We start from the raw sequence: 17,794 nt of genomic DNA on the forward strand, positions 1-17,794 counted from the left end.
ACCAGTGATATGAGAAGTTCAGTTACACAAATTGAAACGTAGCGATTTTCTATGCTATGGAAAGTCCGCACTATAATGACAGGCGTACTAACACCTTCTGCGCGCTTCGGCAGCGCATTGATACGGAGCTCAGATATCAATGCGCTGCAGAAGCGCGCAGAAGGTGTTAGTACGCCTGTCATTATAGTGCGGACTATCCATAGCATAGAAAATCGCTACGTTTCAATTTGCGTAACTGAACTTGTTTCATGTCACTGGTCATATAAACCTATGTAAACAGGAAAAACGAGGAAGAGTTTGGTCGCATCTAACTACAGCCCCAAAAAATACCATTGGCCATACTGAGCCTAGCTACATTGCTAACAGGAGTGACAGCGCGTCTGACTGCGTCTGACTGACTGGGAGGTCGCGCAAAGCTCGGATAGGTACGGAGCAGCTCGTCTCAATTCAGATAAGAGCATATTTCATTATGGAAGTACGGTGGACTGTTCCTTTAAGAGACGAGACACTTTAGCTACAGCACATTACTTTTGTCAAAGCTACTGTTACAGAAAATTAATCAGCACTGTCTGACCAATCAGGGGTGGGTTTTCCAAAAGCCTCTTAAGGCCAAGAGAGTCTTAAATTACCTCTTAAGATCCATCGTCAAGCTAACGTGGTTTTCCCGAACAACATCGTAGCCCAAGTAGTCCTTTAGTTTGCTCAGAATTTACGATTGACCCGGACCACTCGTTCAAAACAAAGAGCGACTCGCTCATAGCTGAATACACGGAAGGCGCATGCACCGCTGAGGGACTCTCTCTCTCTCTCTCTCTCTCTTTCTCTCTCTCTCTCAAGTCAACAGGGGAAACTGGTGTTGAATCTGCTGCCAGTGTTCAATCATGTTTCTTGTACTTTGCAAGGACATCGAGTTAATTATTAACTAAATATACGCAAAACATTTTGAATATATTTCAGGATGTTATGGAATTACGTGGGCGACACGGTGGTGTAGTGGTTAGCGCTGTCGCCTCACATTAAGAAGGTCCGGGTTCGAGCCCCGTGGCAGGCGAGGGCCTTTCTGTGCGGAGTTTGCATGTTCTCCCCGTGTCCGCATGGGTTTCCTCCGGGTGCTCCGGTTTCCCCCACAGTCCAAAGACATGCAGGTTAGGTTAACTGGTGACTCTAAATTGACCGTAGGTGTGAATGTGAGTGTGAATGGTTGTCTGTGTCTATGTGTCAGCCCTGTGATGACCTGGCGACTTGTCCAGGGTGTACCCCGCCTTTCGCCCGTAGTCAGCTGGGATAGGCTCCAGCTTGCCTGCGACCCTGTAGAAGGATAAAGCGGCTACAGATAATGAGATGAGATGAGATGGAATTACGTATGGATATCGGAACGTCACACTGATGTCGCCACATTTTAATCGACATTAACTCCATGAGGCGAGGGATTTAACTAATTTCGTGTCATAAATGAGACACATTTCTGCCCCTTAATATTGTTTGTGTGTGCGAGAAAGAGGTTTTGATCTGTGTGTATTGTGTACTTAAGGAGGTTGAATTGACCTCCTTTCATAAAAGGTCAATTTATATATAAGGAGGTAAATTCAGCCTTCTTTTACACACAGATCAAAACCTCTCTTTCTCTCACACGCACACTTATAAGAGAGAACATTGCCCACTTGGCATTGTGGATAAACTGCAAGCTCGGGGGGTAACAGTGAAATGAGCGGGCACAGAGAAAACATTTATTTAATTATTTAGCTTATTATTTGCTCATTCTTTCATGTGAGCGTTTGTTCATTTAATTAAAAACATGCTCGGAATAAAAATAAATAAATAAATTGCCCAGAATAGTTCCATTAATTACCACCAGTGTTGTAGCTGAGTCACTAAACCTCGAGTCTGAGTCCAGTCTCGAGTCCCCAGTGTTCAAGTCCGAGTCAAATCCAAGTCATTAAAAAAATTTCAAGTCGAGTCCAAGACTCCAACCGCACCATGTGACGGTGGCTGTTTTAGCGCCATTAACATTAGTTTGTTCCTGAATATGACACAGCCTATGAACAGCCTGTGAATGTGCATTCTCTTTATCAGGGAGTGCGAAGTATTCTGTCAGACATGGTTAGGAGACGGATGTAAGTGCAGAAGGTGTATTTATTGATGTAAGTGAAGACAGGTAAACAATCCAGAACGGCAGGCAAAATCGTAAAACGATTAAATGGGCAATAGGTCAAGCGAGGCACAAACAGACTATCGTAGACTCGGCAGAATCAAAGATGAGAAACAGGAAATCAGGGATCAGGAAACCAAACAAGGTAATAAAGCTTGGTAATGTATCAGCAATGCAACTCAATACTTCGCAAAGTAAGTGTGTGTTCACTGTTTTTATATCTGCGCGTTGTTTGCGCCTTAATCCTGTGCAGGTGCAAGTGGTTACGGCATGCGCGCTATCCGGAGTGCATCCGAGAGCCTATCTGATGCACACACTGAGGTGCGCAGTTTTGTCACTCTTGTGCGAAATTAGTACAAAATTAATGTCGATGTATAGCCTGGCAAGCCAGACTAAATGTGAATATTTAGTCTGGCCTCGATCCGTAGACATTTCCGACGGGGGTAGGAGGAACAACCCGCTGTCTTTCAAACTGTCTCTGTGCGTATAGGTCAACGCTCTGACCAATCAGCGCAACAGTGACTGTGACGTAGTCAGAGCGACAGAAAGCAATGGGGGAGGCCTTGAAATAAATAATTTTTCAAAATGTGTATTAATTAATAAACAGGTTCTAGATATTAAGAAGTTTGGAGATAATGACCACAAGTTTGGAGTCTGTACCACATACACTCATTTTTTTTTCCCCCCAAGTGTTTTTCAAGGGTTTGCTTAAACTGTTTTTGAGAGTTTTTATTTAGTGGTGTTTGGTGAAATAATTTCCCTTAAATTTAAAATAACGGGAAAATAAGAAACAATCAAAAAGTAATGTTTCAAAGCTGTTTATTAATTCTTCGTACTGCACAAACTAGCCCCATCCTTTTGGCTACGAGCGGAGCCAGCTGGTAGATCAGACTTTTGCCATAGCCGGTCGGCAAAACAGCGAAAACGTCCTTCTTGAAAAGGAATGAGCGGAGAGCCTCTTCCTGCTCATGTTTCAACGAAAACTCCAAGTCTAATTCTTCTAAAACTGATTCCAAAGCGGAGTCAAACGTGCGCTGTTCACTAGCCGTAGCCATCTTTCCTGTTGTGCTTTCTTCAGCGTTGCGCAGCTTTGTCGTCACTCCTGCAAAAGCCCGCCCAAAGAATTCAAACAAAAACCTTGCGTTGTGATTGGCGGGCACGATTTGATGCCCGGGGTGTTTTTGTTTATATGGTGCAAGGCTAGACCCATTCGCGAGGCAAAAATATTTTTGGCCGCTCGGCAGGTGGGTCTAGTTTACTAGGCTAGTAGATGTAAATATCTTATGCGAAATTATTATGGCATGTTACAAAAAAATAAAGAAAAAGTCCGAGTCATCAGTGCTCAAGTCCAAGTCGAGGCACGAGTCGTACTCAGGTACCACAAGCCTGATTACCACATTACATATGTAATGCTTCCAGATGGTACATATGTTATTTACCAGCTGGGAGGTCCATATCATGAAATACCGTGACCGAGGCCTTGAAAGTACTGAGCGAGGCCCTCTGGGCCGAGATCAGTATTCAAGGCTGAGGTCACGGTATTTCACCATACGGACCAACCTTAAGCTGGTAAATAATATATTTATTTTTTTCTTTACCAAATTCTAACAGAAAACGAGAGCGCCCGAAAGGGAAAACCTAGCTGAGCCGAGCCACCATTTTGAATCCTCATTCACGGCTGTAATGCAAATTGCTTCCTCCTCGGTATACAAGTGCACTTCCATGGCAGGAAAAAAAAACTACATTTTGCCGCCTATGTAGTCCCCTATTTATACAAAATTGAGTCATTCAGAATTCAGCCATGTTTTTGCTCGGCGTTAGCAACAGTTAGAGGTTTTTAGCTTTCTCCTGAAATGTTTTCTTTTATTTCTTCTTCCTCAGGGTAGTAAAACTCGCTTTCGCTGTGAACAGTCGTTATCACTATCCATGCTGTAAAATGAATGCTATTATACTGAGAAATGCTGGCAAAAATTTATAAGATTTTTGATAAAAATCTTATAAATAAATCTTATAAAAAAGATAAATGTTGACAAAAAATGCTACCATGTTTGTTGTTGTGAACAAGCGAGTCGCCAGAGGTCCGTAACCGGGGTCCGTACCGTAGGATACGGACCTGCTTGCCAGCCAATCAGAGCGCAGGATTTAATGAAAACCGCACTGCGAAAAAAATAACGTATATTATCTTTATATTTCATTAGATTTTGGTAAAAACGAATGCCATGTGACCTTATCGACTGGATTTAGCAACTGCTAACGTCTTCAGCAGCGATACTAATGCCTGTATCGGGGACGCACACTACAAAGACGCTCTTCGTCCTGTTGCTCTTTAGACTCCTTCTTACGAGTGAGTTCAGGAAAACCACGTACAGAGACATCGTTCGTTGCTTAAGCGCTTTAGCTCTAAAGGGCAACGTTATCAGGAAACCTACTCCAGGATTGAGAACTTCTCGGCACATTTTCACAGCACGCAATATGCATTTCAGGTCGAGAAACACTGAAACACGCACCTTGTTTTATCGAGGCAGCAATGTGACAGTGGATCGCGACAGCTCGTGCAATAAGATTAGAACCACCCTGACTTTGACAGACGGTAAATGATGTGTAATATCCTGTGTGTCGAGAAGATAATCTTTTTTATTATTGTTTTTTAAACCATTAGTTCAGTTGAATGGAGGAAGATCAGTAAGTGCTGTACAAATCCAGTTGCTATGATGTTTGCTTCGACACCACCGTGTGAAAAAGTGGCACGTCTGTGTTGTGTTTCAGTCACGCTGAGCAGTTGGTGCTGTATATGAAGACTGCAGAGCTCCTGTCCACTGCACTGCACACAGCTATGGAGGGCATTAAACAGGGTAAACTGTATCCCTCCACCACAGTCAAACAAGGTGAGTGAACTACGCCAGAATATCGGCCTGGTCTCAAGAATCCATGCACAGGATTTGTAGTGATGAATAGAGTATAATTAAAAATCTGGTTTGGTTTCTTATCACTTAGTGGTCAAGAGGCTAAACGATCTGTACAAATCGAGCGTGATGTCGTGCCGCTCCCTGAGTGCACGTCTGGAGCGGTTCTTTTCCCGAAAGCACCGGCTGATGGACCACATCAACACCATCACTGCAGAAAGGCTCATCTTTAGCCACACTGTTCAGATGGTACGAAGAAAGCATGACTCATCTCATCTCATTATCTCTAGCCGCTTTATCCTTCTACAGGGTCGCAGGCAAGCTGGAGCCTATCCCAGCTGACTATGGGCGAAAGGCGGGGTACACCCTGGACAAGTCGCCAGGTCATCACAGGGCTGACACATAGACACAGACAACCATTCACACTCACATTCACACCTACGGTCAATTTAGAGTCACCAGTTAACCTAACCTGCATGTGGGGGAAACCGGAGCACCCGGAGGAAACCCACGGGGAGAACATGCAAACTCCACACAGAAAGGCCCTCGTCGGCCATGGACCTTCTTGCTGTGAGGCGACAGCGCTAACCACTACACCAGCGTGCCGCCCTGAAAGCATGTTAAAGATTTAAATATTAATTGTACTGCGACAAAGAGAACCAGCACCACACTGATGTTAGGCTCTGACATAATGCATTCAAGGTGACAGTTGCTTTATTATCACTTTATGCTGTATGTTGTAGCTTTATTTACTTTTAGCTCCCTGAAGTTTATGTTTAAAAATGAATAAATAAATTACGAAATGTTAAAAAAAAAAAAGACTTCCTGGACACGATATCTGAGATCAGAGGTGGAAAGAGTACTAAAATATTATACTCAAGTACAAGTACTGTTACTCTGATGAAATTTTACTTAAGTACAAGTAAAGTTACCAGACCAAAAAATCTACTCAAGTAAAAGTAAAAAGTAGATCATTTAAAATGTACTTTGAGTAAAAGTAAAACGTTACTTTTAACAATGGGTGTTTTCTGCCTCCATTGTGTTGTGCAAAAATGAAAAAGAAGAGGAAACAAGCATTGCACACGAAATATGAAAGTGAAATGTTGCGCCGAAATCTCGTAGCTTGCCTGTGTGCACTGTGTTATTGAACAAATGAAAAGGATTAATAAACCATGCTGGGGTAACGAAAGGTTGGTTTCAGCACCAAAAATAGTTTCAATTCAAACATTATTTGTTTTGCTTAGTATTCCTTTCTGGCCTGTTGGATGTAGAATGGTAGGAGGACTGATCACGTCAGGTTGGCGAGCTAACTTGCTTGCATGATTAGCCAACCGAATAACAGACTAGTTACTGTTATGTTACAGTACCAACAGGTTGCTACTTCAACATTAGCAATGCCATCCACTATTTTTGGAATATAACCAGCCTATTGTCGGTTTTACTATGGAAAGGAAACATTATGATGCCAATGACAATACTTGCCTCAACATGCTTGCGCAGATTAGACGTCGAATTTTTGTATGCCGCAATGGTTGTCTTCTTGGGCACACATAATCTGCATTGCATAATGAAACTGTCACCCCTTTTCTCTACGAAGCTGAAGTGATCACGTATGTAGGGCCAGGGGTGCACTTCATTACTGGAAGAAATTACGTTTTCTGCAGGGTCGTCCACCACAGGTTCCTCGGTCTCCTCCATGTCCGCTATCGTCTGTGTGAGACTCGCGCGCGCGACAACTGTCCTTCCCATGATTCATTTCCAGAACGCATTTCCCCTTCTCCGTTTTAGCCTTTTTTTTATTTTTTACTCAGTAACGGTTGTGATGTAAAATGTACCGAAGTACACTACTTAAAAGAAAACATCTCATCTCATCTCATTATCTCTAGCCGCTTTATCCTTCTACAGGGTCGCAGGCAAGCTGGAGCCTATCCCAGCTGACTACGGGCGAAAGGCGGGGTACACCCTGGACAAGTCGCCAGGTCATCACAGGGCTGACACATAGACACAGACAACCACTCACATTCACACCTACGGTCAATTTAGAGTCACCAGTTAACCTAACCTGCATGTCTTTGGACTGTGGGGGGAAACCGGAGCACCCGGAGGAAACCCACGCGGACACGGGGAGAACATGCAAACTCCGCACAGAAAGGCCCTCGCCGGCCACGGGGCTCGAACCCAGGACCTTCTTGCTGTGAGGCGACAGCGCTAACCACTACACCACCGTGCCGCCCTAAAAGAAAACATACTAAAGTAAAAGTACACTCTTTTTAAAAATTACTTGAAAAAGTATAAGTACACAAAAAAGCTACTCAAGTACAGTAACGTGAGTAATGTAATTCATTACTTTCCACCTCTGGATATCTGCTCACTACAAAGGGCATAAAGTGTACAAAAAGGCTTTGAACACGTACTCTGCCCTATAGACTCCTTTCACTGACGTCACCCGAAACCGGAAGTAAACAGACCCTGCACCATTTTGGAAGACCAACAATCTCGTGATTAGGGGGAAATAACAGCAGCGGTATGTGGACTCACGAGAATAAAGTGGAGTGGCAAACGACTTAAACAAACAAATCTGAGCTGTTTTATTTATGATTTATTGGCCCAACAGTAGACTTGAAAGAAACCTGTGTGAGACTTGGCAAAAAACTGTGGATATAATGGATAAGTCTGTGCATGATCTGCGGACACTTTGAGGTAAGCAAACGCAAGAAATTCAGATTTAAAACATGCTAAATTGGCCCCAAGTTGATAACTGTATGAGGAGCAAGCCTCCCAGACTTCTACAATTTAATAATAATAATAATTTAGGATGGTTTGGGGCTTGCTTGCTGCTGCCAGGTTGGTTGTTGAGTAGCCTGACTGTTTGTTTTTTTTTTTCTTGCGTGTGGTATCATTGTTGACGCGAGGTTGCTTTTTGAACATGCCAATGCGGACACGATTTCCCCTGATGAGTTATGACTTCAGACGCGATGCGTGTGTGGAGGTGTGGAGTCTGCGTGATATGTGCGTAAGATAGGGTTCTCATGTGTTTGGAGATCCGCGCTCCGAGACAAGCGCAAGCGCCCCAAGGGGATAAAAGGGACCCCCCGAAAATATCAGTATAGTTCGAACACTGAGTGGAGGCACTGGGTGTAAACAACAAATAGTTTACAATGTCTGGGTAGCAAACAGATGGCAGAATTGGTGTCCGGTCCTCCTTATGTTCCCATTCTCCCTTGCCGTGAGTCTTATCATATGGGTCAAACCCATCAATCACAGCCAGTTTCTCCACATACCGTGCCCATTCTGCAGCTGGTAATGTACTCACATAACCAGAATTATCATCCATCGTGTCACTTTACTCTCGCTCGTACTTTGTTTTATATTGTGAGTGCATGTACTTGGTCTTCCAATATGGCGCCTAACAAAATCTCGCGGCGCGGTGACGTCATGTGAAAGGGGTCTATAGGAATTCCAAGGAGTGTCTGATATTAATTGTGATTAGATAATGGTTTTCGTGTGCGCATATATATACACAAAGTACTTTGCAAAAGTCTTAGGCCCCCCTTTTTTTTTCTTTTTTTTCATACAAACTTTGTTATAGATTTCTATTTTATGACTTCTGCATTATCAAGTCAAGACAAAAAAAAAACATTTTAGAGTTCCACATGTTCGTTTTCCAGTGCAAAATTATATGTTACAGAAGAAGAAAAATTTGTATCTGAGCAGCAGATTCCAAAAGAGAGCACTTTTCAGATTAAAAAAAGAAAACATAATGAAGGTTGCTGGGTTTTGGTGCAAAATTAAGAAGTGAGTGTGACAAAGTGTCCAGAAGAACTGTGGCTGGTTCTGTAAGATGCTCAGTAAAACCTACAGATCATTTCCTTATCAAACTGCACTCATTGGACCTGAGACTAATTTTTTTTTTTAAGCAAAGGGTCGTCTCATACCAAATATATATATTTTTTTTAATCCCCCACTGGCTGAAAGGCCTGAAGGGGGATTATGTCGTGATGATTTCCATTCGTCTCGGGAAGGGTGCTCACCTTCTGAAATCAACTCCTCTCACCATTTTTGGAGGAATTTCACCAAACTTGGCAAGAGGGCATTGCTGTATGTCAGTAATACGCATATTGTTATTTTGTTCAATTCGGTCGCATTTTACCAGAGTTGTGGCTCTTGATTAACAACCTTGTACTTTCACAATTTCATGAAGGTGTGCTCGCATTCTGACATCAACTCCTTTCACGATTTTTGGACGAATTTCTCGAAGCTTGGCAAAAGGCCTTGTTCTGTGACGGTAATACAGTGGGGCAAAAAAGTATTTAGTCAGCCACCAATTGTGCAAGTTCTCCCACTTAAAAAGATGAGAGAGGCCTGTAATTTTCATCATAGGTACACTTCAGCTATGAGAGACAGAATGGGGGGGAAGAATCCAGGAAATCACATTGTAGGATTTTTAATGAATTAATTGGTAAATTCCTCGGTAAAATAAGTATTTGGTCACCTACAAACAAGCAAGATTTCTGGCTCTCACAGACCTGTAACAACTTCTTTAAGAGGCTCCTCTGTCCTCCACTCGTTACCTGTATTAATGGCACCTGTTTAAACTCGTTATCAGTATAAAAGACACCTGTCCACAACCTCAAACAGTCACACTCCAAACTCCACTATGGCCAAGACCAAAGAGCTGTCAAAGGACACCAGAAACAAAATTGTAGACCTGCACCAGGCTGGGAAGACTGAATCTGCAATAGGTAAGCAGCTTGGTGTGAAGAAATCAACTGTGGGAGCAATTATTAGAAAATGGAAGACATACAAGACCACTGATAATCTCCCTCGATCTGGGGCTCCACGCAAGATCTCACCCCGTGGGGTCAAAATGATCACAAGAACGGTGAGCAAAAATCCCAGAACCACACGGGGAGACCTAGTGAATGACCTGCAGAGAGCTGGGACCAAAGTCACAAAGGCTACCATCAGTAACACACTATGCCGCCAGGGACTCAAATCCTGCAGTGCCAGACGTGTCCCCCTGCTTAAGCCAGTACATGTCCAGGCCCGTCTGAAGTTTGCTAGAGAGCATTTGGATGATCCAGAAGAGGATTGGGAGAATGTCATATGGTCAGATGAAACCAAAATAGAACCTTTTGGTAAAAACTCAACTTGTCGTGTTTGGAGGAGAAAGAATGCTGAGTTGCATCTAAAGAACACCATACCTACTGTGAAGCATGGGGGTGGAAACATCATGCTTTGGGGCTGTTTTTCTGCAAAGGGACCAGGACGACTGAGCCATGTAAAGGAAAGAATGAATGGGGCCATGTATCGTGAGATTTTGAGTGAAAACCTCCTTCCATCAGCAAGGGCATTGAAGATGAAACGTGGCTGGGTCTTTCAGCATGACAGTGATCCCAAACACACCGCCCGGGCAACAGAGGAGTGGCTTCGTAAGAAGCATTTCAAGGTCCTGGAGTGGCCTAGCCAGTCTCCAGATATCAACCCCATAGAAAATCGTTGGAGGGAGTTGAAAGTCCGTGTTGCCCAGCGACAGCCCCAAAACATCACTGCTCTAGAGGAGATCTGCATGGAGGAATGGGCCAAAATACCAGCAACAGTGTGAGAAAACCTTGTGAAGACTTACAGAAAACATTTGACCTCTGTCATTGCCAACAAAGGGTATATAACAAAGTACTGAGATGAACTTTTGTTATTGACCAAATACTTATTTTCCACCATAATTAGTAAATAAATTCTTTAAAAATCAGGCAGTGTGATTTTCTGGATTTTTTTTTTCCTCATTTTGTCTCTCATAGTTGAGGTATACCTATGATGAAAATTACAGGCCTCTCTCATCTTTTTAAGTGGGAGAACTTGCACAATTGGTGACTGACTGACTAAATACTTTTTTTTGCCCCACTGTACATATATTGCAATTTAAATTTTTTTTGTGAAAATTTTACCAGAATTTTGACCCTTGATTAAATAGCTTGTACTTTGACAATTTCATGAGGGTGTACGTTCTTCTGAAATCAACTCCTCTCACAATTTGTGGAGGAATTTCACCAAACTTGGCAAAAGGCTTTGTTATATGACAATTATACGCATCTTGAAATGTCGTTTAATTTGGGCAAATTTTCCCAGAGTTATGCTCTTGATTATTAACAAACTTGTACTTTGGCAATTTCATCAAGGTGTGCTTGCTTTCTGAAATCAACTTCCCTCATAATTTTTATAATCCCCCGCTGGCCGAAAGGCGATTATGTCGTGGTCCCGGTAACGGTACTCGCCTTCTGAAATCAACTCCTCTCACAATTTTTGGAGGAATTTCACGAAACTTGACAGGATTCTTTGTTATATATCGGTAATGCGCGTATTGCAATTTCGTTCAGTTCAGTCGCATTTTACCAGAGTTATGGCACAGTTGCCAGCGGGGGATATTGTGCTCTCAGAGCACTCTTGTTTTTTCATGCATTACTGCTTACTGATCTTTATGGTATTTTTTTTTCATGTAGAAACATTTAATTTCATCATGTTTTAAGGCATCTTTGCTCTACAGCATTTCATTTCTATGTGCCTAAGACTTTTGCACAGTACTGTATGTGTGTGTCTGTGTTACAATTTCATTAATTATATCACTATTTTTAGTTATGCATGTATTTATTTATTGGAAAGTTGAGACAAATATCAAGAGCTTAAATAAACACAAATAAAATCACATTGCATTTTCAACATAAAATGTTTAGAAAGCTTTTATAAAGTGTTTTCAACTTGCATTACTTCACTAAATGTACACTTAATTTTAGATTACGTTTAAACCTTTTTTCCATTCAAATATGGATTTTTTTTTTTAAACCTGCATACATATTACAGAGATGCCAACCTTTCAATAAACAGATCTGTAGTCCGGGGCCGAAGAATCTGTAGTTTTCGGTTGCAAACTGTATGTGTGTGTGTGTGTATATTTATATATATTTATATATATATATATATATATATATATATATATACAATACGATATATTGTAATGTTTTCATGAGTATAGAATGCACAGTGAAAGAGTACATTTGTTACTTTGCAAAATAAAAAAAATGAAGCTTAGACAAGTCAATCCTTATGAAATGTGTTTTATTCACAGATATATTTCTGACATAGGTCATTTCATGCCAAATCACATTTTTTTCTTGGTTCCAACTCCAGACTTTGAATTTTTTTTATTAAGTTGATTCTAGATCACAGTCATGAAAACTTATTTCATTCAAAGTAGTTTTAAGAATATGTCAACTAAAAGTTTGAACCCAAACCTTATCTAGCTTTGGCACTGGAATCATTTCTGAGGACTTATAACTACTGTTAATATTATCATATGTCATGATTTTGTTAATCTAAAGCATATTACATATTATCATTAAACCTGCTTGTATGGTTTGTAGCAATGGTTATAACAATTTCAATAAAATAAAATTCAGATCTGTCCTTTTTTACTTTATAACTAACCATATACATTTCAAGTTCCAAATTGTACATTTGTTGGTGACAAATGCTCAAAAAATTAGACCTGAGGTTAAAGGGTAACCTTCATTTTGATGAATATTTACATAGATGAAGACATTTATAAGAAAATTAATATTTATGTACATGAATAGATAAATTCAAGACTCCAGTAACATTTCAGCATTTTGTGATGGAATTTCACACACAGTCTGATGAGTACAAGCAGGAACATGTATTTAATTTATCTCATGATGTATAACACAGGAATGTATTTACCAAATTTGAAATGCATCCCCTTTCGCGAAGGAACAATGCACGGCCATGTTGCTGTATATTTATCATTAAATTTCTGGTTATTCTTGCTCGGCTTCTCCATTGTCGGATGGCAGAAACGATAAGACCAACAACCACTGCGAACGAACGATGGTACCATCACGAATTTTGATTGGTCGAGTTCAAACCCGAAAGCGAATATCAACCAATCAGCGACGACGTATCACGAAAGCTTTGAATGATTCCCGCGGATTTCATCCTTCCGAAAACGCGGAACAGACTGAATTTTCTTCGATCATGGCGGAGTTCAACGTACCAAACAAAAATGCGGAACGAACTGATTTTTTTTCCAATCACTGCGAAATTCATAGTTTCGAATTAACTGGTCGTAGTGGTGCAAAAGTGGCAGAAAATCGTATAAAATACGAAAATTTCATAGTGGTTGTCATCTCTGATATTATGAACTGTAAGATTATTTTCTGATATATTTAATACACTTTCTAATCATGACATTCCCGTGAAACACATTAGATTTCTCCTAAAATCTTACCAATATCCCGACCATACTGTACCTTTTTCTTTATAGTTATTATTACTCATAGTGTAAGGAAAGAAGTGTTATTGCTATGGCGTGGCGCCTGTCGTCCGTCCGTCTTCCACAATTCAGTTAAATCGTATCTCCTCCGTCAGTTCTCCACGGATTTCCGTTCCGATTGTTTTGTTTGAAAGAACTCATCACTCCACACACAATTTGGCCGTTGTTTTGTCAAATTTTTTGGCAACGAGTTACTAATTAAGCTAAATTCACGAATTTTCCAGGTGTCTCGCTAGAATTTTATCTCCCCTCTCTCATTTCTCATCCGATTCCAGTTCTGATCGATGTTTTGCGTAGATCTTCCTTTGGTCGTTTGTTGATTTTCCTGTTGTAAACAGTTTTACAACTTTTTTTTTTCCCAGTTAAATCGTGTCTCCTCCCTCCATCAGTTCTCAATGGATTTCAGTTCAGATTGTTTCGTTTGAAAGACCTTCTGCACAAAACTATTGTCAGGGTTTTTTGGCTAACAAATTAGTAATTAGGTCAACTTAACACCTAGAATTATATCTCCTTTCTCATTTATCTTGCGAATTCAGTTCTGATGGATGTTTTGGGTCAATCCGCCATCAAGGAACAAAATGTAGTCCTTTGTTGATTTTCCTGTTGGAAACAGTTAGTCGTGGAGGTTGGTCCTCTCTCACATGGTCACATTTCAGTTCTGTTTGATGTTTTGATGGCAGGCCAGATGAGCTGCTACGTCCTTGACGTTCTGGTTATTGATGATACTGCGTGTGTCCTGTAGGTGCAGACTGCAGCTCTGGATGAGATGTTCCACCAGGGTGAGGCTTCAGTACAGCGCTACCACAAAGCCTTGCTGTTGATGGAGGGTCTGTCGCTGCTCCTCACTGAGCAGGCCGACATCCTCAGCATCAGCAAGTGTGAGTGCTTGCTTCCATGCGGTCTTCTCATACTACACGTATTACACGTGCTGAATTACTGTGTTTTTATATTTTATTATTTTTTTTCTCTCTCTCTACAGGTAAGCAGTGTATTGAGCGTCGCCTCACTGCGCTACAGTCAGGCCTCTGTGTCTAGAGAGTCAACCAAGTCCCTTACATTCCTTCCTGACATTCCCTAAATAACCCTTCTTTCCATCCTTCTTGCTGCTTCTTCTTGAAGACTGAAAGGACCGAATTTGTAGTCACAGACGTACTGATTCCTGCAGCATATGAAGAGTGCGTTCCTGAATCACACTGTGTATGAATCAGAAATCGAATAAGCTGCAGGCAATTACATCAGACCCACGTTGATTCTTTGACATTCTCATGGATTTCTTTTTAAACCTAGAAGCTGCACTGTGTAAACATCTTTTTTTTGTGTGTGTGTGTTACATCGACATAACACTATGTCAAAATCTGATTTTCTTTCGTACTGGGATTGTGCAATCACAGGTGATGGATATTCATCAGGAGCTGGATTTAATTATACGCTCTCAGAAATCATGGTATTACACTGTATCTTTTGAGGTCACTCGGGTGGTACACGTTTTGTAACTTTAGGATGCGTTTGCATGTAGTGCACCTTTAAAGCTTTCATCGGCAAATGAATTACAGTTCATTTAAGTGCCTTAAAGGTACACTATATCCACAGTTCTAGGTAAAACATGCATAACGAAGGGATAAAGGATGTATCCTTGAAGGATTCATCTTTTGACCCTACCTCACCCCTTGGAGAGGGAAAAAACAAAAAAAGACACAGTTTAGTACTATAACTAAGAGTGTAAGTTGGAACTCGTATTTCTGGTCAGGTATATTACTCGCCATTTGAAGGCAAATTTCACATTAATATCCAAATGTCCCTCACAGACAGTCAAGCAGACACTTCGTAATTGCATTTAATTCCTAAATGTAATTCTGATTGAACAGAATACCTTTTCAGCAGATGAATGTGACGAACCAAACCATGGGTTACACCAAGGAGGTAACTTGGAGTTGAATTTCAAGTTCGTAAGTTGTGTTGTACCATTCCATTAAAAACATCCGATTAAAATTGTAATCCTGATCGAGCGATCATATAATTAACAGGTATTAATTAATTAATTAATCAGTCAATCAATTTAACCCGTGATAAAACACTTCACTGATTTTATTTGACTTGATTTATTTACAAGTTTTGTTTACTTGAGTGAAAACTTGCACAAAAATCTTCCTTTATGGAGCTTTCGTTAAGAAGTGCAAGACGATGATGATGATGATGATAAATCCTTTGCTGAGTTTGAGTTTAAAATAATTCATTAAGATTTAAAATTTGTCAGTTTAATCAAACATTAGGTTAAAAAAAAAAAAAAGATTAATTCAGAATATTTTTAAAAAGCTATTTTTAAGTTTGATGCAGCTGGATTCACAGATAAACACGGATGTATTCCAGGTTAACGCTTTCTTGGTGCAACCCAGGCCGTGTTCTGGAGAAAAACTTGCATCGTAAACTATAAAACCTGTCGTTTACATGGAACTCATCCTTATTCAGTGCTTTCTCCCTGTTTTTCTTTTGTGGTTTTTATTACCAGTCAGGCCGTGTGTAGCACTGTAGTGAATGCTGACCAAGATTGTCCAAGTTGTTTTCAAATTATAAAGACTTGGAAAAAGAGATCTGAACATCACTGATCACACTTTTATCACTTTCCCCTCATTTTTTAAATCTCTTCTGCATTTTTATTACACTGTGTTCGGTAATCATGTTTGTCCACCTTTTTAAATGTGTCTGTGAATGATAGAAAGACAGGCTACAAATACACAAGAAAAGAGTGACATTTTTGTGACGTAGGCAAGCACGTCACAGTTTGCATTTGTTTATTCTTAGTTTTAGCAGTTTTTGAGAAATCTAGGCTCAGCATAGCGTGCAGCAGGCCCTGCGCTGTAAGGCAATATTATTTCCTGTAGTTTCATATACTTTTTTTTTTTCCTCCCCCCCGCCTGTTAATATGCAGTCCTTTGAATTCATAAAGGACTGTAGCTTGTTGATTGATCCCTGTAGTGAATGCAAAGTTTGTAACCTGGACCCGGGAACAGAAGGACGCTGTCCTCACGTTTACTACGCTGCATGAGGGCCGTTTCCATCTGTTTCCATGCGAGTTTTTATTGTTTGTGTTGAATGCTTTTAAATCTTTTATTAATGTATGCTGAGTGGTTTGGTTTTGTGTGTCAGATCTAGTTTAAATCTATTTAAAAACGTGCCTTTAAAAAAAAAAAAAAAAGAGCAAAAATTTAAACACTGAAAAAGTTGTGGTCTTTTTTTCCGTTATTTTCTAGTACATAAATAGATTGATGCCCGTGTTTGTTCTGCCTGTTTGTTTTTTTTTTTTTGTCGTTTTGATCATTTTTGAATGTGTGATGAAAGACCGGAGCTTTTTGCTACATAGTGTGGTAGTGTGTTTGGATTGCATTGTGTGTAAGAAGGGTGTAATGTGGTTAGCATATGCCATAATTTAGTCCTAAACATTTTTTTTTTCTTTTATAAACTGGTCAAGTATGTTTTCTAATTGCTGCGTCATGGTAGATAACAAGAAGGTAGCCAGTTGCAGAATGAACCGAACGCAACATTTGGTCCTGCATTCCAACAATTCCACAGGTGGTTTTTGGATATTTTTCTACTCTTGGGTGATATTTTTTGTTTCTACTCTTTAGTCATTAAATGCACACCCTTTTTTGAGTCAATACTAATTCATCAAATGTTAAATCAGTTTAACATTGTGTGCTGCATCTGTATCTCCATGACACTAACCCTGAATTCCACCAGTTCTGTGTATTCTCAAGAAAACGTTGGAAGGTTTGCTTCTATGCTCTGCATATGTACCACAAGGGTGACAGACTCTACCATGAACTCTTAAGTACCACTTGTAAATTAAGATTGTAAATTAAGTTATTGCGCCAAACGTGTATATATGACATGCGAACGCATGCTTTTTTTTTTTTGGTTCCCTTTCACCCCACCAAAGAGAGAATTGCTGAATCTCCCAATTGTCACTAAAACTCTATCCACTCCACAGTAACTTCAGGAAATGTTCACGCTGTTTGTTTCCATGTCGATATAAAGGTGTAACTTTTTTTTTTTTTTTTTGCTTTGAAAGGTACAACATAAATAAATGGAGGAAAAAAACCTGATTAAAATGTTTCAGCTTTGCTTTTGTGTGCTTTTTCTGTTTTGGTCAATCAGAGTGCTTGCGTTTTAAAGTAGTGGTCAGCTTTGAAAACGAGTGCATCAAGAAAACATGTAGTTGACAGATGATTTAACCACTGGAAAGATGTATTAACCCATCCAAAATAGCAATATATCATTTTTACGAGGTTTCTCTGCTGATAATGGCTGCATTTTGCTCTTGGGCAGTACGCTGGTGTAATGGTGAGCACTGTCATCTCATAGCAAGAAGGTTCTGGGTTCGAGCCCAGCAACCGACAGGGA

At 40.4% G+C, this 17,794-nt stretch overlaps 1 protein-coding gene across 4 annotated transcripts in view; it reads left to right on the plus strand.

Moving 5' to 3' along the window:
- The window catches only part of ulk1b (unc-51 like autophagy activating kinase 1), a 77,328-nt gene extending 59,839 nt beyond the window's left edge, over positions 1 to 17,489 (plus strand). For all 4 annotated transcript variants that reach the window (XM_060935518.1, XM_060935517.1, XM_060935519.1 and 1 more), the window contains 4 exons: positions 4,916 to 5,034; positions 5,144 to 5,301; positions 14,139 to 14,274; positions 14,376 to 17,489. In XM_060935518.1, coding sequence (XP_060791501.1) covers positions 4,916 to 5,034; positions 5,144 to 5,301; positions 14,139 to 14,274; positions 14,376 to 14,431 — 469 coding nt within the window. In that variant the 3' untranslated portion in view covers positions 14,432 to 17,489. The remainder of the gene's footprint in view (positions 1 to 4,915; positions 5,035 to 5,143; positions 5,302 to 14,138; positions 14,275 to 14,375) is intronic.
- The last annotated feature ends 305 nt before the right edge of the window (positions 17,490 to 17,794 follow it).

The sequence above is a fragment of the Neoarius graeffei genome, chromosome 12, assembly GCF_027579695.1.
Source record: "Neoarius graeffei isolate fNeoGra1 chromosome 12, fNeoGra1.pri, whole genome shotgun sequence".
NCBI classification, from domain to species: Eukaryota; Metazoa; Chordata; class Actinopteri; order Siluriformes; family Ariidae; genus Neoarius; species Neoarius graeffei.